We start from the raw sequence: 27,978 nt of genomic DNA on the forward strand, positions 1-27,978 counted from the left end.
TCCCTGGTCTCAGTGGAATTGAGAGGATTGTCGGTAGTCTTGTCTTCTACCTCAAACCCCAGGTACCCAGGCATAGAAAAATCTCAAGTTACTGGGTTCTTAGGAAGATAGAGCCATGATTTGGGACCGTAATTTGGAATTTTTTTTTAAATGTGAATTTTAGCTAGCTAGGAATAATTTGGAATTTTAACTAAGAATATAAATGTGTTCGTTCATTTAGGCTTCATTATTCAGCTTCAAGACATAGCATTTTCCAACATGTTTGCCATGATGCATTATATGTAATGCAAGCAAGAGTCACTAGTAGCAACAGAATCATATGATGTTGTACATGGTCTCCCCTTCTCACCCACAGCCAAAGACAGGCAGGCAAGTGGGCTAGTTAATGCAGGTGGGACCATGTTTGAAACAGTCTCTAAGGAGGTTGCCTGGTATGAATTAGCTATAAGCTATTCTATAAAAAGAGCTACAAGCTTTAAAAGCCTAGCAGCAAATCGAGTAGAAGTGATTTTAGATGAGAGCAGCAGCAAGAGAGGTGAGAGATGACTGCATGGGAAGCCCCGGGAGAGTTTGCATTGTGCCCCCAGAAAGAGCATGACCCTTTTCCACCCAGACCTGGAAATGTGGCCTTTGCATGTTTCTTCTGTTTTTCTTCTAGGTGAAACGAGAGTTAGCAGGTGTTCTCATTTTTGAGTCTCACGCCAAAGGAGGGACTGTGTGTAAGTGAAAAGCTATACTGGAACCTTGTGCCTGGCCAGCATCCTTGCAAGCACATGCCACGGGAAGCCAGGCTGCTAACACCTCACTTCTTGGCCCCGGGTCTGGCTTGGTGACTTGGCAGGGTGTCCTGTGGTACTTTCGTTTTTCTGGACCTGTGATTATTTCCAGCACATGTCAATTATTCTGAAGTATCGTGGTTTTCTAGTACCAGCAAGTGTTGTGGGTGCCAGCCTGAGTCTCACTGGCTCCCTACCCTCCTGACTCACCACAGTGTTTAAAGAGGGTGGGATGAAGTCACTGCCCTTCAGGAAGGGCCTGAGGCAGTACCTTTTCCCAGTGACCTCATTTCGTTCATAGCTTTAGAAGAACTAATCGATCTCTTGAGGTTGTTAGTTAGAATGATATTTAAACCATCCTACTTTATTTTTCTTCTCTCACTTCCACTTTAAGCTCCAAGCTGGAGAGAATTTCTTTGCTTCAAATACGTATGCAGTGTTAATCTATAGTATCTCACCAAAATCCAAGTTGTAGTTTAGTTCTGTGATCATATTTGGAAGCAAGAAAAGGAAATTTGATGTGAATAGATGTGAACAATATTATATAAGCTGGCATTCCTTACTACTCCTACAAAAATCTGGCTGGAACAAACAGGGTTAGTGATCTACTAAGGTCAGGAAATGCCTCTCCAATCTCTCTTGCAGAATCACAGGACACAGCAGCATGCTAATGTGTTCTCAGAAGTTCTGCAATAAGGAGAAATGATCACCATGTTTAAACCGATACTTCCTGAGCCTAATGACACATAGAACACTTTTTGCATGGACACCTGTTAACTCTTTAGAGACAGTTTGGAAAATCTTGCTCTTTCTTCAGGCTACATTGTATGAGTCAAATAAGCAGGAAACATTAATTGTAAATGTGGTTTTTTTACTTTCAGTCATCAAAAATGCTATTTCTGACATTGATATCTATTTTAGTAAGAATGTAACTTCTTCAAATGTTCAAGGCTTACTTTAATATTTTTATCTTAATTGTTGCTAATGACTTATTCTTTTTTATTTTCTTTTATTCTTTTCATTCAAACTTGCTAATTGTTTTCATTTTATTATGAAATAGTTAAATATTTTAAACAAAAAATAGAGTATATTACAATTACCTTCTTAATCTTTGTCAGATAATAACATGCCATTTTTTTCATATTTTCTTTTTTTTTTTTTTTGAGACAGAGTCTTGCTCTATCACCCAGGCTGGAGTGCAGTGGCACAACCTTGGCTCACTGCAACCTCCATCTCCCAGGTTCAAGCAATTCTCCTGCCTCAGCCTCCCAAGTAGTTGGGATTACAGGCGTGTGCCACCAAGCCCAGCTAATTTTTTTTTTTTTTTTTTTTTTGTATTTTTAATAGAGGCGGAGTTTCACCTTGTTGGCAGGCTGGTCTCAAACTCCTGAGTTCAAGTGATCTGCCCGCCGTGGCCTCCCAAAGTGTTGGATTACAGGCGTGAGCCACTGCACCCAGCCTTTTTTCATATTTTCTAAAGAATTAAATTATACACGCTGGGTGCAGTGGCTCATGTCTGTAATCCCAACACTTTGGGTGGCCGAGGCAGGTGGATTCCTTGAGTCCAGGAGTTCGAGATCAGCCTGGAGAACATGGCGAAACCCTGTCTGTAAAAATTAGCAAGGTGGATTGGTGCATACCTACAGTCCCAGCTACTCAGGAGGCTGAGGTGGAAGGATCTCTTAGGCCCAGGAGGTCAAGGCTGCAGTGAGCCGTGATCACGCCACTGCACTCCAGCCTAGGTGACAGAGTGAGACCCTGTCTCAAAAAATAAAAAATAAAAAATAAATTATACAACTACACTTGAAGACCCTTTGTACCCTCATTGATCCCATTCTCATCTTTCCTACCCCAAGGTAACTCCTACCCTGAATGTAGTGGTGATCATTCCAACTCACTTTTTTAAAAATACAGTCAGTCCTCTACATCTATGTGTTCCACATTTACGAATTCAACCCACTGAAGATCAAAAATATTCCAAAAAAAAGAAAGCGGATGGCTGTGTCTCTACTGAACATGTACAGACTTTTTTCTTGTTATTATTCCTTAAATAATACAGTATAACAACTATTTACATAGGATTTACATTGTATTAGCTATTATAAGTAATCTGGAAATGACTTAAAGTATACAAGAGGCTGTGTGTAGACTATATGGAAATACACCACTTTATATCAGGGGCTTGAGCATCTGTGGATTTTGATATCCTTGGGAGGTCCTGGCACCAATTCCCCATGGATACGAAGGGACAAGTGTGTGTAGGTATGTATCTGTAAACAATATATAGTGCTGATTTGCATGTTTTTAAACATCACATTACTTGTCAGATTACATTTTAGAGCCATTTTTCTATGGGATAAGTTTTAATGAATTGTGGAAGAAATGTGTATGGCTTTAAGAAACAGATTGCTGATAAATTGATATCTACTAAAAACCTATGTTTTAGGGCATAGCAAGGAATGCAGTGTTTCTCTTTCTTTTGTATTCTATAGAAAAGGAGATAGTGTGCCACCTGAACAAGTTAATATTTGCCAGTGATGTTTCTCGAATTTTACGTATGCATATTTTCTGGGGACTTAAAGTGATGATTTGATAAGCTGTAATTTATATTGATGTGCTTCTATTCTTATCATAAGTCTTTTCATCTTTTTGTGTCTAGTGTTTAACCAGGGGGAAGAAGGTACCTCCTGGTACATTATTCTAAAAGGATCAGTGAATGTAGTCATTTACGGCAAGGTATATATATCTTTTTCTTTTTGAAACTTTATTATGCTCCACTTACTAGTGTGGCTCTAAGTATTAGCAATGTAGTGCCACAATTAAATTTGCAACAACATTGCTCCTAGATGTAGAAAAGACATTATTGTATCTTTAATCATAAGTTACCTCAGTTATTATACTTAAAGTTGTATTGTACTTTCTGGGGTTTGTCTCCTGACGGATTAAAGTGTGTACATTTAAGTTAAGCCACAGACCATATTACTCAGTGAAAGCAAAGTGAACATCATAATGTAATTATGTAATCCCCTTTGGCATCGCTAGGTACAGCCCATTTATCTACAATGTTTTAGGGGCTGGGGGTCTTGTGGCAGGAGGTGTTGGGTGTTTGCTCTATTTCAGGGATCTTCTTCATCTGTGTGTTCTACTCTATCCAGGGTGTGGTCTGCACCCTGCATGAAGGAGATGACTTCGGCAAGTTAGCACTAGTGAATGATGCCCCACGAGCTGCCTCTATCGTCTTACGAGAAGATAACTGCCATTTCTTAAGAGTAGACAAGGAGGATTTCAACCGGATCCTGAGGGTGAGTCCAAAGCAAAGTGTGGCTGAGAGACAGCCCATTTTTTCTTTAACTAAATAAGCAAAGCTTTGAGCATAGTCTTAATTGAGTAGTCCTGTGATGAATGAGTGCTCTAGGCACAAAGGGCCTTTGTTACAAACCGGTTATATTTAATGTGTTGGTATGCATTCTGGGATCCAGAGGTTGTATTCCAGTAAAGCTGCAAATGCAGGATGCTATGCTGGACCCAGTCCCTCTATGCATCCCTGCACTGGTCCATGAGAATTGACGATAAATAGGAATTGCCTTGGCAAAATGTCAGTCTGAGAAGTTTCTCTCTGACATCCTGGGCATCCTTCTTTGTGTCCTTCCCATCCCACTCTCCAACACAGTGGCAGCCGCCTCTGCCCCTTGTCTTTCTCTTTCCTAGACCTTCCTAGTTTCCACCTCCTTCTCCTCCCAAATCTGAGCCTGTCTCATATCATCATACATTCCCTTGATTTATTGAGTGATTACATTTTACTGAGAATTAACATCTATCATGGTTACTCCAACCAAGCATTTTCATTTTCAAGGGCTTTATCTCAAATTGTTACAAACTAAAGGAATTTCTGACATTGGCAGGCAGGTGAATAACTGGGGTAGTAGAGGGAACTGTGCAATTGCACTTAAAAGTTGGCTCTGCAGATGAGCCTACTCTAAGCATATTAAGGAATTTGTGAGTGTGGGTGATGTTTAGAAAAAAATGGTCTCTGGTCTCTCCCCAGCATGCGGTCCCTTGTCCCTGGGAGGGATGACTCTGCTTTGGCTGCTTGAGGCCTGGTCATGGACTTTTAGGGATGGTGACGATGTCCCACCACCCCTGGCTTCTCAGGTGGCCTGTGGTCCTTCCCGCCCTAGCTTGAGTTCACTCAGGAGGCTGTTCTTTCTAGGGTCACACTGCCCCTCTTTCTTTCACTGCTGACCCACAGAGCAGGGTCCCTTCTGTCCCTCTTGCAGCCTTAGCATCTCTATCCCCTCCTGAAGTCCTAAATGTAGCTTTTGTGCTTTGGGGTATATTCCCGTTACTTAATGATGATTTACAATGTCATGCTCCTGCCCTTGTGTCTGGACATCAATCCCTACATGGCCTTAAGCATTTGCCTTTGGTGGCAAAATTTCTGACAACTAAGTTTGTCTTAGGAAGGCATGGTCTTAATGCAAAAAAAAAAAAAAAAAAAAAAAAGAAAAGAAAACAAAGGCTAAAATGTATACCCTTGAACGATATATTAAAAAAATACCAGATGGAATTTGAGTTGGTTCTTATCTGACCTCTTTTTAAATGGGGGCCAAATGTTGAGGAAAAGCATGTTAAAATTTTTAAACTAACTATTTACAATGATATTGAAATTTAAAGGTAAACTGTACTAACTCCTTCAAGTTTACACACAAGGAGTTTACATTCAGCCAAAACATTCTTTGAACGAATCAGATTAGGACCATTATCATTGATGTAATTTATAAAATCACTTAAAATAACCAAAAATAGTTTTTAACACATTTCAAACAGATTTTTCTTAAAAAAAAACAAAACAAAACAAAGCAGTCTTTTGATTAAAGAGAAAAGGTGCCCCACTCCTAAGGAAACTAAATACACTTAGAAGAAAAAGAACTTTGCTGAAGCTGCTTGCTATTTACCACATATTTTTATAACTAATAAATGCCTTTGCTCCCCACCTTCCTGCTCTGCTTCCTTCTCCCAAAGGTTTCTCAGAGCATAACCACGCTATGCTTTATTCTGCTGTTTTTCTGAAGCTAGGGTAAAAGCAGTCTTAAAAACACATGCCTCAAACCTCATCTGGTCCTCTCTCTGACCGTTCCAGCCCTTGACTTTGAAAATGACTTAATTTGTAGACGCAACAATTAGCATGACAAGCACCAAATGAGTTTCTGAAGCATTTGAAAATTTTTTCATTGTCTGAGTAAGCGGCAGCATCTGTATGTGGTGTAATTTGTATTTGCAGGACGTGGAGGCGAATACAGTCAGACTTAAAGAACATGACCAAGATGTCTTGGTGCTGGAGAAGGTCCCAGCAGGGAACAGAGCTTCTAATCAAGGAAACTCACAGCCTCAGCAAAAGTATGTTTGCATCCAACACTGTAATTGCCAGACTATGATTAACCTTTTCACATGGTATCATCATTTCTACAATAGCATGCTCTCCTTTTCTGTGGAAGATGGCAGTGTATGTGACTTTTTTCCTCTCTATTGACTAATCACACATCTTGTGGAGTATAATGTATCCATTTCTGGCACAGCATTGAGCCGGGTGCTGCCTAGAGTAATTCGGGAGAGAATATTCCTTTACTCTAAAAACCACTCTTTGTATACAGTGTTCAACTGTAATAGCTGTGGAACAGAAGGCGTGTGAGAGAACAATGGGAATAGCAATGCCAGGCAGCTCAAAGGATATGAAGGCCCCTGGGTGATGACAACTTTTGGTATTTGAATTTCGTATGCAGGATTTCGCGTGAAGTGTTTTCCTCTTGTTATCAGAATGAGCGTCTTTGATGGAAACCCAGACTTCAAATATAAAACAGTCTATTGATTGCAGCCCAGAAGCATCCATTTGGCCTCATTCATACTTATTCCTGCTAATGTCAAAAGGCCATTAGCTTCACATTTCTCAGATGTCCTGTTTAACTTGAGTCTTTTTCAGCATACCGATGTTCAGTTCCAGCTTTTGCTGCAACTTACTACATAAGACTGCATCAAATGTACCAACATTTGAGTGGTAAGACAGAATAGAAAATGTGGCTCTAAGAAATTACAGAAAATTGCAGAATCTAGTTTTTAAAATGGAGATTAATTTTCAATCTTAGTGTAATAAAAACACCAATTCTGTAGCTAAAGAAATGTTGCCCAATAATATGTTGAAGGAGAATGCATCTCAAGTAATTTTCCTTTGTTTGCCAAATAAGCAAGGTGTTTCCTTTATCAAGGCATTCACCATAAATGATTAATTTTTATTGTTTAGACTAAAAGTCTAAGGCCCAGACATTTTCATTTGGGTGAATCAACATATTTGCAAAGAGGGCAGGAAAAAAGATAATATTATTAAATAGCCATAGTATATTTTGCAGATTTTATAGGATTCTTATCATATTACAACACCTTTTAAAAGATGGAGAAATTTAGGCTCAGAGCCACAAGTTACTTGCGCAAGGTCTCAAAGCTTGTAATGGCAGAGCTTGGATTCAAGTCCAGCTTGACCAGTTTTCACATGCCTATCCCCCTTCCACCTGCCAGCTTACTATAACAAAATATAGTAGATAAGACTACATACTCAACACTGTTTAGTAAATATTGCAAACCACTCCATATCGAAAGAACTGACATCAAAAGGACTATGTAAAAAAACTACCTTTCACTTACAAAACTATAAAATTACCATAGAAATTTCCTCATTATTTATTGTTTTCTACTGTCTGTTCTTGAAATTGTTCTTGCCCAAATGTTTTTAACAGTTGTCCTTCCAGTCCACTAAGGAGGATAAGAATGAAAACATTTTTTTATGTGAAGGTTGGGACTGCTTCTAGTGATTTTCTTTGGTTCCCTTAAATACCTGGTGTTTTATCTGTATTTTAAACTAATGCTTCAGATGTCCCGGGAAAATTATGCTTACTGAAAAGGCAAGCCTTGAGAATTCTCCTTAACCTAGAAACATCTGATCAAGAGGTTCCCTGGAGGTCCCCTTGCTTGACTTCTTCATGTCATTGGGGAATGATCAAAAGCATTTGCCTGTTACAATGGCTTTCATTCAGGGTGTTCTCCAAATATAGGTTTCTTATGAAATCAAACTAAAAGGAATGGAAAAGAAGAGACCGTATGTTTTATTATTTTAGGCCTGATCTGATTTTCTTATTATATCTCCTTATTTGTGTCCTGTATTCCAATCCAAATTTCTTCCGCAATTCAAAAACTTATGCATGTTCACAATGAGCCATTTAAGAAATATCAGTGAGTACAAATTAATGCACCACACATAATCATTTCCCTGAAGAATGAAAAGCTGCTCTCTCAAGGGGTCATTTTCCATGTTGAGCTTTCCCAAATGAGACCAGAGTTGAAGGGGAGGGGGCATGTAAATAAATTTGGGGCTGATATTCCGGACTTCAAAAATGTGGCATCAACCATGTGTATGGATGGACTTAAAATTTAGGAAGCTGTAGGGCCTCTCCTCAGAAATTATCCTTTTTGAGCTCAAAAAGGGTCACCATGTTGGTGCTGCTAATAATGTTATTTTTCTGGTTCATTTTTTTCCCTGAAAAATCCAGAATAGTTTATGTGCACATTTTTAACTTTCAAAACCTCCTGACTCTACCTAAGCATCTCAACTCTGAGTGTGATATTAAAAATGTCAATAATAAGACAATATTTGCCATGAAGGATAAATTCCATGGAGCCCTTAGTCGTTTACTGTTTCGCATGTCTTTCTGCTGTGTGGTTATGCGGGTTTAGTAAGAAAGAATTTGAAATGCATATTCCTGTTTTCGTTACTGTGTTGCTTTTATCTTAGACTGTTTTCTCATTGCTCAACTCCATCCTGTGTGCAGGAAGACAGTCTCTTTCAGGTCCCCTTCTCCACACCCTTCTCTATTCTAGGAACAGATTGTAGTGTCCTCATTTGCAGAAAAATATTTTATGTCAGAGGTTTAAAACTTCATAGCTTACATAATGTAACCAATTGGAGTTTGCTTTTAACTTGGACTAGAGTCGCTCTTTCATGAAATAAACCGAAAAGGGTCATGCTGTGTGGTCTTCAAGTGGTCCTGACCTCATTTTAAACAGAGGCCAAGCAGTAGGTGCCTGGCAGTGGAGAGTGGGAAACAAAGCCGTCACGTGATGTTTCAGCCAAACCCAGAACCCCAAGAACCCAGAGGGCTGTGTCTGGCCAGAAGCTCCTGGCCCCTCCGTCTTGGAGTCCCCCACCCTAAGGGAAGGTCAGCACCTAATAGCCTTCTGTGGAGCTGTGAAGAGAAGCTGGGGTAAGGTGGCCACGGCAACTGTACCACGAGAGGAAGTCTTTGGTAGCAAAAGAAAGATCCTGGGGGTCTCCGACTGGCCAGGTGGGCAGAGCTTAGAGAGGCCACTTTCTAGAGAGGTGATCAGGCATCTGGCTTGCCTCTCAGATCTCTATTACTTTTGACCAGCCATAATGCCCTAGCTAAAGGATGTCCAAACAAAGAATACCAGAATGTGAAGCCAACCTTCTAGTAGAATTAAACTTTTGACAAGGGGACACATTTTACAAACTGATGTATGAGTCACACGGCTAGCTATAGAGCTTGCAACTTCCCAGCAGCCGCTGCCTGGTGCCACGCGAAGTAACAGACTGGTTTTCCCCCCATTCAGTTTTCATGTTATGGAATGTACATATACTCCTATTGAAATAAAACTCGTTTTCAGAAACAAACTGAACAAGCCCTCTTTAGAGGAAGGTTGTTAATTACATGGAGAATTTCCTGTTCTGAAAAAGCTCCAGGTAGCTAGACCTGGTCTCCATGTGGAGCGTCTTGCTGTACAAGCAGAAAAGTGCCATGAAACTCATGCTTGTTCTCTGAAGCCAGACACACCTGGCTCATGTCAGAGGTCTCCCATTTACTAACTCTGTGACCTGAGGCATGATGCCTCCCCGTCCTGAGCGGTCTCTCCATCTGCAGAATGAAGATAATATTTAACTAGCAGGAGTAAACAGGACGACCTTATTCAGTGCCCACCTAGCTGTCTAGGGCATAGTAAACATTTCGACAGATGTTGCTCTCTCTAACCCCGTTTCCTGATTAATGTGGCCAACGCTACTCTTCTTCCAGCTCATCTGGTGAGTGCTATCAAAGAATCATATATTTCAGGAATTACTGAATGAATTGAGCAATATTCTCTATTTCAATATTGAAAGTCATTTATAAATATGCCCTCTTCTTTCCTCAAATACGCATTGCCCACAAGAGGAAAAACCATTGTCTTCTACCTTATCTCTTTTGAGAAAGGGGTCAGACTTTTGAGATGAAAGTAGACTATTTTTTTTTTCTATTCCCCTTCTCTCCTCCTCTAGGCTCCAAAGCCAGGTTTCCTCAAAGACTTAACTGTTTAGCTTCCTTTTGGTCTTGTGCGCTATAGTTTTAGCTAACAGCTGCCTTCCAGATAGACTGCATTGGCCACCTCATTCAATACCAGGGGTGCTTCCCTCACCGTTTTCACATGCACATATGTTAAAATGTCTGCACATCACTCCCTCAGGCCATGGGTTAAGATCCTGAGATTTAACAATATGTTAGAGTTACTCTTGGGATCTCAACACACCTCAAAAGTCTCAAACAGGCAAGGAAACCAGAGCTGAATTCTCACTGCTTTCTGAACATTAGACAATTTTATTTTCATTGTTGTTTTTACTTGCCTGTTTGTGTGTGTGTGTGTGTGTGTGTTTGTATTTTGAGATGGAGTCTTGCTGTCACCGAGGCAGGAGTGCAGTGGCGTGATCTCCGCTCACTGCAACCTCCGCCTCCCAGGTTCAAGCAATTCTCCTGCCTCAGCCTGCTAACTAGCTGGGACTACAGGCATGTGCCACCACGCCCAGCTAATTTTTTGTATTTTAGTAGAGACGGGGCTTCACCGTGTTGCCCAGGCTGGTCGCGAACTTCTGAGCTCAGGCAATCCGCCCGCCTCAGCCTCCCAAAGTGCTAGGATTACAGACGTGAGCCACTGCACCTGGCCCCTACTTGCCTGTTATTTTTAAGTGAAATTCCAAGCAGAAAAGCAAAGCCTGAGTTTTGGAAGAGAAGCACCCAGATCATCTGAATGTATTTTGTCTACAGCTCCCACATAGTAGTGTTTTGTCACTGTCTTGAGTATGATTTTGAAACAGTTCACATGCAACTTAAAAAATAAATCCTCCTGTGTTAATTGAAGAACACCATGGAAAGATCTTCTGAAATAATGTCTAATATAACCCCCAGTAATTTATATCTGGCATTGAAATAAATTATAAGGATTTTCTGCTGCTGATTTATTTCCCATTCATGATGCTACTGGGGTTTGTTTCTTTGCTCATCAGTGTTATGGGGTTTTGTTTGCTTTCTCTCGTTTTATTATTAGCTGAATTTCCAAAGCACATACCAGTGTACAGTTGGGAAAGACAGAGCATTCCAGAAATAGGCAGGGGAATCCAGTGTGGGAAGAAGTTTTGCTATGAGTAACCCATATATGGATAACCTAGCTTACTCTCACTTCCCCTCACCAGCTCCCCCTGCCTGACCTGAACTGCCCTGGGTTTTACATGTTCCTTTTTATTCTCCTTTGGAAAAAAGACTGAAGTTTCTCAGTTCCCAGCCTACTAAAGCTGCTCTTCAAGAAGTTTACCTTATTTCCATATAGGGAAAAAAGAACAGTGTTTGTAGTAACGACTTCACTTTGTGGGTTTTCTGTTTGTTTGTTTGTTTGTTTTGTCTTCTTGTGTGACTTTGACAAAGTGTGTGGTCTCTCTTACCATGAAAGGTATATGGTTCCCTGGGATCTCAAATTAAAAAAAAAAAAAACTTAGATAAGTAAAAGTTTTTTTAATGATTTGCCCACTTTTGAAAAACTAATGGCATTTTTGTTTCTTATCCAGGTATACTGTGATGTCAGGAACACCTGAAAAAATTTTAGAGCATTTTCTAGAAACAATACGCCTTGAGGCAACTTTAAATGAAGCAACAGGTATACACATAGAACCGTTTGCATGTCCATTAAATCCATGCATAGCATTGTTTAAAAGTCCTGAATTCATTTGCAGTGTGTATAGCGAAAGCAGTTTGGGAAGGGGATTCCGTGTATTGATATTTGAAAAGTATCTCTGTGTGACCTGACTGGGAACAGTCCTTCTGACTGTCCTCTTCCCTCCCCAATCCTGACTGTTCTCTAGAAATTACTCAGCCTCATTTCTACATACTATGCCTCATCTTCCCTAGGCATCTCTCTCTTAAGTTATTCAAATCCCACCTTCTATAGGCATCTATTGGGCTTATCATACATCCTACCTATTCCCACAAAGGATTTGAAGCTGCCTACATAAAAGGTACAGCCTTGCTCCAGTTGGGAGTAAGATACTTCTCTCTGCAGTTGTTGTAGAGTCCAGCTGCTCTAGAATATAACTAAATGCCACCATTCGTTTGCTAGGGTTGCCCTAATGAACTACCACCAACTGGGTAGCTCAAGCAACAAAATTATATTGTCTTACAGTTCTAGAGGCTAGAAATCCTAGCTGAAGGTGATATTTGGGTTGGTTCCTTTTGAAGGCTGTGAAGGAGAATCTGTTCCATGCCTCTCTCCTAGCCTCCTGTGGTTTGCAGGCTGTCTTTGGCATCCTTTGGCTTGTAGATGCATCATCCGGATCGCTGCCCTCATGTTCACACAGCATTCTCCCTGTGACTCTTCACATAGCCTTCCCTCTGTGCCTGTCTGTCTCTGGGTCCAAGGTTACCCCTTTTTATAAGGATGGCAGTCATATTGGATTAAGGCCCTCATTAAGGACCTCACCTTAACTTGACCACATCTGCAAAGACCCTATTTCCAAAGACGATTATATTCTGAGATACTGGAGGTTAGTTCTTCAACATATCTTTTTGGGGGGATACAATTCAACACATAACATCTGCTTACAGTGAGTCAGTCTTGTTACCTAAGACACAGAAATTCTAGGGTGAATAAAACAAATCTCACCAGTGAACTAAGTGTTCAGAGTTATAAAATTGTGTTCCACTTTGGTTACCATCTTGTATATGACTTTGAAACAGCCCACACGCAACGTGGTTTTTTTTTTAATCCTATGCTACTGCCTGTCTCTCAGAATAATGTTGTGGGTTAATATTTTAAGCACATTGAGCTCCATAGAAGAGCCTTTCTCACTAAAAGAAGTTCAGAGATTTATCTCAAAAACTTAGTTCAAAATCCATTTCCATAATTGACCTTTGCTATATACTCAAGTTGAAGATATCATTATTATTATTATATACCTCCTAAAGGTATTTTACCACTGAATTCTTATTTTATCTTCTCATTCCAGTTTCTCATTTTATACATAGATTACCTGAGGTTTTTTATGTAGCAAATTAATTAGGGTATAGTAGATATAATCATCAGGATCACTGGCTCCAGGCCAATTATTCTCAGGTCAATATTTGTTGAGTATCTTGTTGGGCAGACACTAAGCTAGATGCTTTGGACTAGGCAATGTGAACAAGGAATCATTCTCCTGCCTTCAGGAAGCTTATGATCTGTTAGAAGATATAAAGGAATGTGCACATAACTTGAATATAAGGCAGAATGTGGTTAGTGCTTCAGGGACACTGACTAGGTGAGGGATCTAGAAAAGTATCATGGAAAATATAGAGTGGCCCTGAAGGAGGCTGGTAACCAGTAATTAGAGATAGGGACAAAGCCATCCATACTAAGGGATAATATTAGCACTGACCTAGAAATAGACAGGGAAGAGTGAGTGGTCGGATTTTTACTGGACTATTGTATACGTAAGTTGGAAAATGAAGGAAAGGTTTAAGAATTGGGGTATAGATCTTAGAGAGTCTTAAATGTAAAGCCGGCTGGGTGCAGTGGCTCACGCCTGTAATCCCAGCACTTTGGGGGCCAAGGCGGGAGGATCACTGGATCCCAGGAGTTTGAGGCTACAGTGAGCTATGATCATGCCACTGCACTCCAGCTTGCGCAACAACAACAAAAAGGTAGAGCCAAGCACTGGGAAGTGGTTGAAGATGTCTGAGCAAGAAGAACATGATAAGAACTATGCTGGAGAAAAGTTACTCCATATTTATTATAGAGAAACTGTTGAAGAACCGGTTATGTGAGGATAGCTACCAAGAGCCATATGTAACCTCAAATAAACCAAATTTCCAGGACCATGGGTCAGGAAAAAATGCAGCTGATTTTTTCCCTCTGATTAACTGTTTGCCCAGAATGTGTGATTGCATAATGCAAGAATCAGCATCTTACCTAAAGTATGTATTGACTCAAAAAAATATATATTCTGGTACATTAGAGACTGTGGCATCTAAGGAACGAGCTATAAGATCTTTACCACCCATGAAGGGCAAGTATAGCCTTCCTTTCAAGTCACCTCTAAAAGAGATGGAGATTGGATTATTGCTGCTGCTTCTGCTTCTTTTGTTTAGTTTTGTTTTTTTAATTACTGTTCCTTGCAGAGCAGGGCTAACCCATGGGCAGTGTGCCAAGAGTAGCCTGATTATTCCTTCTTCATCAAAAAAATTAAAGCCTAGAAATCAGTGTATTCTAAGGCTGGCGTGTGGGATGTGATTCTTGACCCTTCCATTTTTGATGGTAGAGACTAGGCTAACATCATAATTTAATATTGAACTTCATTTCCTGCAGTTTTTCCTGATATTTTTTTCCTACAAGTAATGTTTATGCCTTGGAGATAAAGAACAAACCAGTATCTTTCTCATAAATCAGAAATACAAATGTGCCTCCCTCCTGGACACTAAATAATCCTAGGGTAGGTCCACGAAATTTGTGGATATACCAGAGTAGGAGACCTTTGGCAGTTATAGATTTACAGTACAGTAAGAAAGGTCAGAGTTACCGTGAAAGTTGTTTACATCATAAAAATGCACACTGCTGAATTTGACATTACACTCTCTTAATTTACCAAAAATCTGTTTTCTACCTGAGACCTATTAGTTCTTATATTTTTACTTTTAAAACCAGCATTAGTCATGGAGTGACTTGGTAAATTGTCTTCTAGTAGGAAGTGATGTTTTAAATTAGTTCTTAAGCAAATTTTAACCTATAAATTAGATTTCCAGTGTTCATGTTTTTGATGAACTTACATTGGCAAAGTTTGAATCAGTGACTAAATGTTTAACCATTATTCTCATTTAAATATAAGTGATGAGTGTAATCCCAAGCTGTCATCACTGAGTGTCACCAGTCACCTTCAGTCTCATTATACTGAGAAGCAGAGAAGGTGCCAGACAGAAGAGTTGCTACATGTGAGGAGAGAGCCGGAAAGCCACACTGAAATGTGAGCTGAGTGGTTGGCCATGTTAACTGACTCCCTCCCCAGCCTTGGAGCACCCAAGTCAAGTCTCTGCTTTAGCAAACTTTAAACTACCGGATAGTACAGCCTCCTGGGTACATATAAGCAAGTATTACCTCCTCTATTCTCAGGAATATATAAAACATATCAAGATGGTGCTAGATGTTAAGCTCAGGCAAGCCAAAATCCTTTGGTACATTAAAAAAAATAGTTTCTTGCAGCCTCTGTCTGGCACCTTCTCTGCTTCTTCTCTGGCTCAGTATAACGGGACTGAAGACCTGGTGACATTGAGTTGTGACAGCTTGGTATTACACTCATCAGTTATATTTAAATGACTATGTATAATGGTTAAAACTTTAGTAACTGACTCAGACTTCACAAATAAAAGTTCATTAAAAACATGGACAACATTTGGCAATCTAATTTATAGCATTAAAATGTACGTATTTCTCACCATTTTCCATTTAAGATGAGCGTCAGAATCTCAGACAGTGTATTTCATGTTTTCCGGGAAATGTCATGGCATCTTGGGTTCCAAATTCTGATGGGCGTAGTCCTGAGGTTTTTAGGTTTGCCTTCATGAGCTTTCCCATCTGGCTAGCCAGGGCATGTTGTCTGCAATGAAGAACCAGCATCAAATTCAATGACGAAGTAAATGAAGCTTATTTGGGGGACCTGCCTTACTTCCCTTGCCAACCCCCTGCTTCCTTACCTACAAAATAGTTTCACATATAGGACAGTCACCATTTGAATCCACCAGCTTCTGTTTTGTTAGCCTTTGTTTTGCTCTAGTTGCTGCTCACAGTCTTAATCTTGTTTTCTTTCTTTCTTTTCTTTTCTTTTTTTTTTTTTTTTTTTTGCTGCTTCTTTCTCCCCTCACCAATTCTCTGCTCTTACCACGTCCTGATTCTGTAATTCTATTGTCCTCCTACCTTTCATTGCTTCTTTTGGAAATAGGAGGTGAAAAAGACATAAAAGAGAAAGGATTTTGAAAAAACAAATATGGTATAGACAAAGAAACGACCATGTCTTCATTCTGCATGTATGGTACTGCCCACATGTGACCCTTTAAGTACACAGATTTTAAAATCTTTGGTGGCTAAGGTACCCAGTGCCGTTTGTACAAGGCTGTCTCTCTTTAAAATATTATACTTTTTGTCCATTGTCATAAGAAACTGATTTTCATCCCAATCTCTGTCAACACCATTATTTACATGAAGTGCTTCCGTGTAAAGTAAACTCATGCCCCAAACCAATGTGTTAGAACCAATAACTAAGAACAAGTGAATGGATACTCTTGCTTTCCTAAAGATTTCCACAAGAACCTAATTTCCTTTTCTGTTTTTTTCCCCTTCCAGATTCTGTTTTAAATGACTTTATTATGATGCACTGTGTTTTTATGCCAAATACCCAGCTTTGCCCAGCACTGGTGGCCCAATATCCTTTTATTGTGATTGTAAGTCCCTATTGCCTCGAAGACAACCCCCCTTATCAAGGGCCATTCTTATCTCATCTTCTGCAGGTAAGTCATGGCCCAGGCAGAGTTGTGCATTCCACCCTCATCACATTGAAATGTGTTTTCCCACATTTCCCACAGTTTTCCCCTGTACAGACTCTAGCTCTGCCTGGCAGAGGTCTGCTGTGCCATGTTTAAGGATTTCCTCCTTGTTACCTGTATTGGGCCATTCTTTCATTGCTATAAAGAAATACCTGAGGCTGGATAATTTATAAGAAAAGAGGTATAATTGACTGGCAGTTCTGCTAGGAAGTATCGTGCCAGCCTCTGTTTCTGGGGAGGACTTGGGAAACTTACAATTGTGGCTGAAGGTGAAGGGGGAGCAGGAGCGAGGTGGGGGAGGTGGCAAACACTTTTAAACGACCAGATCTCATGAGAATTCACTATCTCAAGGACAGCACCAAGACACGAGGGATCCACCCCCATGACCCAAACACCTCCCACCAGGCCCACCTCCAACATTGAGGATTACATTTCAACATGAGATATGGGCAGGGACAAACATCCAAACTGTACCATTATCTGTGCAGAGAAGTGTGAACCAGCTTACCACAGGAAGGTGATGCTGGCAAAAAAAAAAAAAAAAAAAAAAAAAATCCATTGCCTGGGAGGCAGGCTAGAAAGGGTTATGGAGAAGAACCTGGGAGTATTAGCAGGAATGGTTCCCTAACCTCAGAGACAGACTGTTCCCTGGCAGGGTGGACTGTGGTCGGCTTGTGTTCCTCCTCCGAGCTATGGTATTAAATTGCTAACCTGCTGAGATAAATACAAGTTATCACTGTAGGATAACTTTCTTTTCCCATTCATCCTCGTCCATCCTCTCCTCTAGATACCAAAATTTCTTTCTTTGTTACTCCCTTTTATTATCATCTTACTGACTTAAAGACCCAAAATTTGAAATTCCAGTGACAATTCCTCTCTATAGCTTGAAGGCCAAGTTTATTTGGGACAGCTTTTCAACAGTGTTTGGAATGGCCCAGTTGATGCTGGTATGTAGCACAGAGCAAACATTCTCAGAAAATGGGAGTGGAATAAAAGAAGTGGGTATTATTAATAAGCTTCACACTCAATTTTGGGAGCATGTGAAAGTATATTCTAAGATTTTGTTTTATTTTTAGAACAACAAAAATTTAGACCCCAAATCACTTTGGCCCTTTTGAGCAGTTAAATAATATTGAAGGAGAATGACTCTTTTATTCTTTCTTTTTTTTTGGGGGGGCGGGGGGGAATTCAATGAATGTTGGCATGTTTTCCTCATTCAAGATTATAATTACCCTACCTGATTCTCATTTTCTTGTTCACTCATAATTCTCTTTGAAGTAAACAATGTATGAGGACAGGAGATCTGAGTTGAAGGTGCAACTCAGAGGCAGCTTCAAGAGGGAGATTTGTGTGTTTATTTGCCTGGAAACTGTTTTACCGAGTAATGATGGCTTAATGAGACTTTCATACATTATGTATTTTTTCTGGCACATACTCAATTTTTCTCAAGTAAAATGAACAAATTCAGGATGTCTGTGCTCTTTTAACTCCATACGCACTAATCATTATGGACCTTTGAGATTTGCTGGAAGGAAAAATAAAATCCACCATTGAGTTTAGACTTGGTTTTTTTTAGCAGATAAGCCTAAGGCAAACAAAACTCAAGGGCGAGTCAGCGAGTTCAGTGGGCCAAGGCCTGGCATCTTTACAACTCCAAGCCCCAAACACTGCGCTTGTCTTTTTTTTTTTTCAGATTCTAACTTCTTCGTGTATTAGCCTGTTCCCCTTCAAGAGTTGACTGAGAACATTCAAATCACTAACTTCTCTTTTTAAAATAGCGCTCTGGAGAGAAGGTCCGTTCCATGCCCAGGTAGGGAGGAGGGGGAAAAATGATACTGGCGGGCAGGGAGAGGGGAAGACAAGAAAGCAAACAGGCGTGGAAGAGCTGTGACGTCAGATCTGACTTCTTTTGTCTGTAGACGGGGGAATCCAGGATGACTGGGTATGATCTGTATTATCTAGGTCCCTCAGACCACCTGGCTCATATCTGGCCCTGTGGGAACTTAGATTCTCTTCACTGTTCTATTTTGAATCAGCTCTGTCTGTGTCAGGTGCATGCTAAGAGCATTGACCAATATTATACCACTCTATCCTGGCAGGATTCTATTGGGTTAGTATTAGCTTTGTGTTACAAATCAGGGTCCTGAAGTTACCCCCAGCCCCCACAAAAAAACAAAAAAGGAGTGGCTTGCCCAGGGCAAGTAGCTGAGTTCTCCAGATGATTCCAAACCTGGAGTTTGCCTTTTTTTTTTCTCTCTCTCTCTTCACAACTTATTTATTTGAAAGCTTGTTTAAATTTTAATGATTCTGTAACCTTTAATTAGAGTTTAAGAACATTTCAAGACACTATATTGCATCATAAACTGCTTAACAGCACACCTGCAAGCAACAGGGATGTATAATGCAAACTTGAACAAGTGGTTTAACCCCTATGTTTTTAATGTGGGATATTAGGGATAGTAAAATACTTAATTATGTTTCATTAGTCAGTTGCTTTAGTGGAGTATTTTTAAAGTGCTTAACATCTGGAACTTTTCATAGCAGCCCTATGAAGAAGTCAGTATTTTTACTGCTATTTTTCTAAATCAATAAACTAGAATAATGAAAAATTATGAATTGCTCAGAGAAAGGTAATTACTAGCAGAGAAAAGATTTGAGCCTTGAGCTACTGACATGTATTTCTGTTCTTAACCCACATTGTGTGTCTCTTCCAGTTTTGCTTTTACCATGGAGAAAGATAGTAGAACTCTGCTGAACATTAATATATCAGGCCTTTTATGTGCTAATGAGAGAGACTCTCTATTCATTAGACACAGTTTGGACATGATTTGACCCGATGAATACAAGTACTTTATAATGAGTTTGAAAATCATATTTGTTCAATTTCTATACTTTTCATCTCCAGGTTCTTTAATCCTTTTTTAAATCTGCATTTAAAATTGAGTTCAATTTTCCTTTAGTCTTCAAAAGAAAATTAAAACCACCTGTATATAACCCTATAACCTCTCAGGTGTACTATTGCTAACCATTTTGTGTATATCCTTCCAGTCTTTTTTTCTATACATATAGATACATGTTTTTAAATGTAAGAATGGGATCATACTGTAAATAATTTTGTATACCTTTTAATTAAGCAATATTTTGTGACTATCTTTTTATGTCATTATTTTTCTGTGCCATTTTTCTAAATATAGATAGTTGTCATCCTTAAAAATAAAACATTCTCATTACAAAAAATTTTAATTACCACAAAAGGAGAAGAGAGCAAAGTTCACCTGGCATCTCACCACCATTAATAAATTTGTTTTTAAAATTTTAGAATTTATATATACATTTTTATGTTCATAAGATTTTATATAAATTAAATAATGTTACATGTGCTTTTTGGTAATATGCTGTTTTTCACTTGGTGGTATATTGTGAATATCTTTCCAAACTAATATATATATAGATAAAACTACATCATCTTTTTTTTCTTCTAGATATTTCCATAAACATTTACTGACTACTGGAAATGTGTCACATAGAGTACTGGGCAACAAGGGGGCAAAGATATGTGAGAAAGACACATTATCATTTTTAATGACTATTATATTAATAGATATGTCATAATTATTTTCTCAGCCTCTACCTATTGGATATTTAGATTATTTCCACGGTTTTTTTCTTTTTTTTTTTTTTTGCTATAACAAACACAATGGAGTGAATCGGCATCCTTCCAGCTAAATCTTTGCTCATGTATATGAAAATGTACACACTTTAAATTCCTAAAAATAGGCAAAGAATATGTAGTATGTTAATGCTTCTGATGTGTATTCCCAAATTACTCTCCTATTGTCTCAATTTAGTGCTTTGTGATTAAACTCTGCCATATTCTTGTTTGTACAACTCCAGGCTAGCCTTCAGTTTAGTAAGTGATCACAACGAAGTCAATACTATTTTGAATTTTAATAACTCTCTTTGATTCAGAGTATTTTCACATTATTTACTTTATCTTTCCAACACCACTTCTCCAAATGTAAAGCAAAAAAGTCTGGTATATTATTTTTGTTGTTGTTGTTGTTGTTTTGTGTTTTTGTTTTTTTTTTTTTTGAGACAGAGTCTTGCTCTGTCACCAGGCTGGAGTGTAGTATCGCAATCTTGGCTCACTGCAACCTCCGCCTCCTGGGTTCAAGCAATTCTCCTGCCTCAGCCTCCCGAGTAGCTGGAACTACAGGCACGCACCACCACACCCAGCTAATTTTTTTATTTTTAGTAGAGATGGAGTTTCACCATGTTGGCCAGGATGGCCTCCACCTCTTGACCTCGTGATCTGCCTGCCTTGGCCTCCCAAAGTGCTGGGATTACAGGCATGAGCCACCACACCTGGTATTTATTTCATTTCACATATAGGAGAAATCAAGGTACAGGGAGGTCTAATAACTGCCTGAGATCCTGCATATACTGGTAGACATTTGGAGGAAGTCCATGTAGCACTGATGTAATGGACACTGTGGTTGATTTGCCAACATTCATGCCTTATTACTCGGTCATTCTAGCCACTCGTAGTAATTAGCCTCACTTGCCAAAGACTGGTTCTGCAACGCCAGACCCAAGCTAGACTGGGCCAATGGAATTCAAAGAGAGGCTTCCTGGGCTTTTGGGTGAAAACCTTTTTAACATTTAGGAGAAAAAAACAGGAAGCCTATAACTCCAATTGCCAGCAGCAGCTATCTTACAACCATGATGGGAATGAACCCCAAGATAAAGCTGAAATGAGGAGAAAGGAAAAACAGGGGTCTGTGATAACATCATTAGCATTTGACTGGTCCTGAAGCTTACTCTGCCAATAGATTATCTTTTTATGTCAATGAATGTAGGTGTTTGTTGTTTAGGACAGATTCTTACTGCAGCTAAAAGAATCTTAAGTATGAATGGCTGATATTTAAACTTACAGAAATTTTAAAACAGCAATAATTTTGGACAGATTTTTTTTGTTAGTATACTAATTTTCTTTAGCTTAGTATTCAACACAAATTTTGTGCTTTTGGCCTGGAAATAATGAGTTTAGTTTCTTGAATTAAGAAGAAAAAAATATAGAACATGGATTTGCCACTAAGTTTTAGCTAAATCCACCTTTTCTGTGTTTCATCCCTGTATAGAAGCAAACACAACAGCTTCCCTCACTGAAAAATTAGGGTCCCTGTCATAAAAATCTTTGTGAAATTGATCTGGAGATGTTCTCTTTGTAAGTTGACTTGGGTTTTATAAGTGGAACATTTATCAAAATCTGCTTTTCTTTTTGATGAAAGATTCACATAATAGCAGCAGGTTCATATTCTTTAAATGAAGCCAAGTTTTTAGGAACATTTTTTAGATTTCTAAGAAAAACTTTCAACTTAAATTTTGTTGAAACCAGATTTTGTCATCATAGTCCCCATTTGATTCTGAAAAGTGTTTGATCCATATGTCACCGTCAGAGGAATTTGCTTCTGCAGATATGCAATTTGAGTTTGTTTCCATGAGGAAGACTTTGTTTGGTGATGTTATGAACATGATATGCTTCTTGGGAAAAAAATGACTGTCTTATCAGATATGCTAAAAAATATTTCATATACATGTTCTCGGCCTCATATCAACACTATGTACTCTTTTAGTCTTGTTTTTCACAATAGGGAAAGTGAGCTTGAGCAGCTAGATAATTGGCCCCTAGCTACATAGCTAGTAAATGTTAGAACAAGATTTGAACCCAAGCAGTGTATTGCATTAGGGTACGTCCTAACTGCTGTGCTATGAGTACAAGCCCTTGGCTTGAGACTTAAAAGGAGAATAGCCAGGAACTAGAGACTTCTAAAAACACAGAGGATTCTGAAAATCAGTGGGAAAAATATTCTGAGCAAGAAAATGGGAGATATGTAAAGAAATTGATGGTACAGAAGGCGCTCCTATGAGCTCAAAGTTAATAGGTACACACAAACAAAAGAGCAGCCTGTGTGGATAGGAGTAACATCACAGACTTAAACCCAGAAATGCCAGGTCTTATGAAAAATTCCACAACAGTCCATTGAAAATATTTTAAATGACTTCCAGAGAAGAATCAGTAATAACATTGGTGGCTAAGATTTACTGAATACTTAATATGTTTCAGATACATGTTTTACCTGTATTATCTCATTTCATCCTTGACAGCAATCTTATGAAGTTTACTGATGAGGAAACCAAGGCTCTAAATGGTCAATTAACTTACCAAAGATCATACAGTTTTTATATAAGTAGGGAAGCCAGGATGGGACCTAAGTAGTGTAATTTCAGAACTTGCATTTTATGAACATGCCATATGAAGGAAGAAATAGACCCAGTGGTCAGAATGTCAGGCTGCTCCACAAAGACAAGAAGCCCAGATTATAGTAAAAAAAAGCAAAAGCTCTGAAGTAAAAAGACCTGTGTTTAAGACCTGTGTCCTATAAGCTATATTACTCAGCAATTATGCTTAACCTTTCCAAGCCCCTTCTGTAAAATAGGGGTAATTATATGATACGGTCTGGCTCTATGTCCCCACCCAAATCTCATCTCGAATTGTAATCTGAATTTTAATCCCCATGTGTTGGGGACAGAACTGTGTGGGAGGTGATTAGATCAGGTGTGGCCCCCCCCATGCTGTTCTCATGATAGTGAGTGAGTTCTCATGAGATCTGATGGTTTTATAAGGGGCATTTCCCACCTTCACTTGGCACTTCTCCTTCTTGGTGCCATGTGAAGGACATGATGGTTCCCCTTCCACCATGATTGTAAGTTTCCTGAGGCCTCCCCAGCCCTGTGGAACTCTTTCCTTTATAAATTATCCTAGAGTTGAGCAGTTCTTTACAGCAGTGTGAGAATGGACTAATACATTATACTTGCCCTACCCACTTTACCAGGTTGTTGTGAAAATCAAATGAGGTTATGTGTGTGAACATACGTTATAAACCTTAAAGTCCCATATATATGTTGCTATTATTATTATACCATCAGGAGAGGAATATGGCATGTTATAAAGAATATACAAAAGCTTTGTCTTGTCAGTGGGCAGATGACCCCCAAAGTTTGTTTCAGCTGCAAGCAGAGATCTTGTATGCAAAGCAGGGTTTTAAAAAACAACAACATTGAAGAGTATCAGTTTGAATGTTGTTAAGTGTTTTATAAATAGCTGCATAATTAGCATGTACTTACTGCAAAAAGTATACATAATATTTTATTCCCTGTTGTAGGCTGTAATGAATCTGCTGCCTCTACATCCTGGGAGGTTTTCACTTACTTTCCCCATGATAATTTTAATACATGGAACCATTATTAGCTGAATTAAGAATAAGTAAATGAGCAGTTAAAAAAAAGTACAGAAAAATTACAGGTGCCTGTGGTGAGTAAGATAATAACTAGGTAAAAATATATGAAATAATTACAGTGTTTGAACGGCAGAGCCGGCATGAGGAAAATGACTCAATGGAATATTAAGCCTGATGTTGGCAGGGTAGAAAAACTGTAGCCTACACTGTGGCCTTCACCTCTTCTGATTCTCAGCCCTAAAACCTCACTGCAAACAGATCCAATCTGCTCTCAGTCACATGTACACAATGCTGAAGGAGATGGTTCAGTTCCGAGAAGATTTAGTCACTATGAAAGTTTGTCATCCTGTAGATTAAATACTCAATAACTGAAAGATTCTATTTAAAAGATGTACCAGATATTTTACAATTAAATTCTTTATGAATTTATTTAGAATGTACCTCTGATCTGTATTTGACATCTTGACAAGATGGGATTCCGGGTAACTTAATTAAAGGCTCTTAAATAGCTGTGATAGTTTTAAAGGTTTTTTGTTTTTTTAGAAAAGTGCATTAGATACAGCATTCCAAACAGTGCAAATAAATTATCTGTAATCAGTTGATAAAAAAATATTGAAGGCTTTTGTGTGCCCAGTCTTTAGCTAGAAAGTGCAGAAATTAACAGTGAGTTTACGACCTCGTTCCTTCTGTTAAGGATTTTGATTTAATACTTCCAGATGGTGAGAAATACTTTATTACAGTTTAAGTATTCCTAATCTGAAAATCCAAAATCCAAAATGCTCCAAAATTCGAAGTTTTTTTAGCTCTTATACCAGTAGGTATAATGCAAACATTCCAAAATCCAAAAAAAAAAATCTGAAATCCAAAACCACTTCTGGTCCCAAGCCTTTGGGAAAAGAGATACTCAACTGTGTAAGCAAAACTTCAAGTTGGAATTTGAATGATCAGATTTAACAGTGTCTGCTCAGTCGCAGTGAGCCACTGCTTTCCTAATTGACAGGTATTAAACTATAGCAGATGGGATCTCGTTCAGGTATTAACGATTTCTGTGCCTCTCTATCAGATTATGAAGGCTGTAATAGTTAACTCTTGATTTTCTGCATGTGCTTTGTTATCAGGATTTGGGGGATCAATTTCTACATCTCAGATGGATTTTCCTATTTCCCAACAAACTTTGAAGTCATCTGACTCTGCTGTATAATCTATGTTTGCATAAAGAAAGTAATGTTAACATCAGACAAAACACAACAACATAGGTAAAAAGAGTACTGGGGAGGAAAATAAGAGAACTGAGTTCTAGTTCCAAGAATTCCTTTGATAAATTTGGAAAAATCACTTAAACTCATTCTGCCTTAGTTTTCTTACCTCTAAGGTGATGGAGTTGAAGGAAATGTAATCAAAGGGCTCTTGAAACAGAGATCCTGTGATTCCATGACTTACCTGAAATCAACTCAAATGTGTCAGTGATAAGTTTGGCCACTTAAATTATATGGCCTTTCCTTAATGGTGTTTAAAATACTAATTCAGTAAGTAATTTTAGATTGCCTTACAGACTTTTAAAAAACTAGAACTTTATGAGATATAGGAGCCATGTTGTCTTTCTGCATCTCTTTCCCTATGAGTTCAGGCAGCCATATTGCTTCTTTCCTGGACCCAACTGTCATATCATGAGTCATGGCCTTATTCAATAAAAGCACTTCTTGATCATGCATTATTCCAATTTTAGCCAGAGACGGCTTCTTCAACCTTCCTGATGTGTCTGAATTTATGAACATGCTGTATTTGAAATGTTACTCTTTTTAGATTGCACTTTTGACATCATATTGAGACAAGGGAACTAGTAGGATATTCTTTATTCTTTGGCTGCTACCTGAAGGGAATATAGTTTTTCCCCCTTCCTACCTTTTTTGTAGGAGTTAAATAAAATCTAAAAATTACAAACTTTCTAAAAGCCTGGGGAGATTGTTATGGGAATGAATAGAAACGTCAGCGTCTGATCTGTAACCATTTCAGGTATAATCAATTGTATACAAAGTTCTCTCTGTGTTTCTTAAGAACCTGATTCAACAGACATTTCAGAAAGGGAACCCTAAGTGTTGCCTCTGGAGGAGCAGAATCCTTTAGCAATGCCTGGATTCAGCTATAAAAGAAGTATCACCCCCACCCTCACTTTAGTAAATAAACATCCATGAGGGGACAAATGAGACTTTGTGAAATAAGTCAGCGCTTCCTTTTATTTTCCCAGGGGTAAAAATACTGAACTTTCATGAGAAAAGGGAGAAAGCCTTTCCCAGTCCCTCCAGATTTGGTCAATTCTATCTCCCTAGAGGCTGTGGGGTTCTTCATCAAAGACAAGGGGTGCTCAGCCCTGGTGACTAAACATGCTGAATCAGCTGCGGGAACCTTGGAACTTCAGCGCGCGCGCGCGCGCGCACACACACACACACACACACACACACACACACACACACACACGGAATCTCTTTCCCATTAGGCTTTTTGCTTTCTAGATGCATTTATTCTTAATAATTTCATGAACCCAAGCACTAAGGTCTAGTTGCTATAGCTGCTGGTTAGGATAGTGGGGGTGGGAATAGTGGAAAGAGCCCTGTCTGAATTTGCAAGCCCTGCCATTTATTCACTCAACAACCTTGGCCAGATCTCTTCTCTCTGAATCTCCTTTTCCTCACCGGTAAATATTTCCTCCTCAGGTTTGTAGAAAGCATCATTTGATAGCATAAGAATATTGAGTTATTTTATGAATTGTAAAGCTCTATACACATGTTATCATAACAAGTAGGAAAGAATCTTTCCTCTCTCTCTCTCTCCCCCGACTCCTCCTTTCTCTCTTACACATGTGAATACCTCCTTTCCAACATGTTGTCCAATGTAATATTTCAGATGAATAGGACTGTGCCCATTGTATCACCAGAACCTAGCATGGTGCTTTACTCAAAGTAGTCTGTTAATTAATAATTAGTAAATCAATTGGATCAATTTGAACAGTTTCTTTGCCTAAGTACTTGTAAAGCATTTTGATGTATTTTCTCTGAAAAGCATATTAATTCATTTGAAAATATATTTATTTCTTAAAAACCACATTAGCAGACTCCGTCTCAAAAAAAAAAAAACCACATTAGCACCTTAATTGTCCTATCTTGGGGTTATTTTTCTAAATTGAGGCTAAGTGTTCACCACTCTATTACTACCAGCTCAGTAAAAGCTTCCCTTTCCTCTCTATGCTGTTTCCATCTTTGAGTGATTCAAAATATGCTCATGTTGCATGTGTAGTGAAATATTTTTAAGATCGTAGTTTATAGAGTAACTTAGGGCACAGTGTGACATTCTTTTAAATTGGCATGATCTGAGAGAGAATTAAATTTGCTCATTTTTCACAGTACAAGGCCATCAGAAAGGTTGTCTTTCACAGGCACTATCACTTAGACTTAGAAGAGGGGCTAGAGGGAAGAAGCCTAGCCTCAGGTACCCGGTGAGGAACATGCATGGTCCATAGTGGCATCAGGATATTTGGGACAGCAGTCTAGGGAGCGAGCCCAGCCTAATGGGAGCTTTGACACATACCGTACTCAGAATTCAGAATCTCCACTGACTCTTACATTTATAGGGGTTGGCGTTCCTCAGCCCACACCCCTACTCCCCACCTTGGCCATTCTTACTTTCTCCATTTGGCTCCTATGCCATGGAAATGAAAAAGATAGCACCTGCCAAAGCCTGATGTCATCCAAGTTTCTGCACAAACACAAGTTACCATAAAACTAAACCAAAGAAAGCACAATGGCAAGGTAGCATTGTATTTTCATTATGTTAGTTTGTGGCACCTATCTGATTCTCCTTCGGTTCACCTTGCCTTAGCGTTATTAAATGCGGTAGCTGAAAGAGAATTTGGAAATGATTTCTTCTCACCTCCTCATTTCATGGAGAGTAAATGGAAGTCTACAGTGGCTAAGTGACTTACAC

General features: G+C 39.0%; 1 protein-coding gene across 8 annotated transcripts in view; it reads left to right on the top strand.

Moving 5' to 3' along the window:
• Positions 1-27,978, top strand: part of RAPGEF4 (Rap guanine nucleotide exchange factor 4) — a 320,154-nt gene that overhangs the window by 252,325 nt on the left and 39,851 nt on the right. For all 8 annotated transcript variants that reach the window (XM_009443773.5, XM_009443774.4, XM_016950048.4 and 5 more), the window contains 6 exons: positions 659-719; positions 3,436-3,512; positions 3,932-4,078; positions 6,058-6,173; positions 11,704-11,792; positions 16,500-16,578. In XM_009443773.5, coding sequence (XP_009442048.3) covers positions 659-719; positions 3,436-3,512; positions 3,932-4,078; positions 6,058-6,173; positions 11,704-11,792; positions 16,500-16,578 — 569 coding nt within the window. The remainder of the gene's footprint in view (positions 1-658; positions 720-3,435; positions 3,513-3,931; positions 4,079-6,057; positions 6,174-11,703; positions 11,793-16,499; positions 16,579-27,978) is intronic.

This window comes from Pan troglodytes, chromosome 13 (genome assembly GCF_028858775.2).
Source record: "Pan troglodytes isolate AG18354 chromosome 13, NHGRI_mPanTro3-v2.0_pri, whole genome shotgun sequence".
Classification (NCBI taxonomy): Eukaryota; Metazoa; Chordata; class Mammalia; order Primates; family Hominidae; genus Pan; species Pan troglodytes.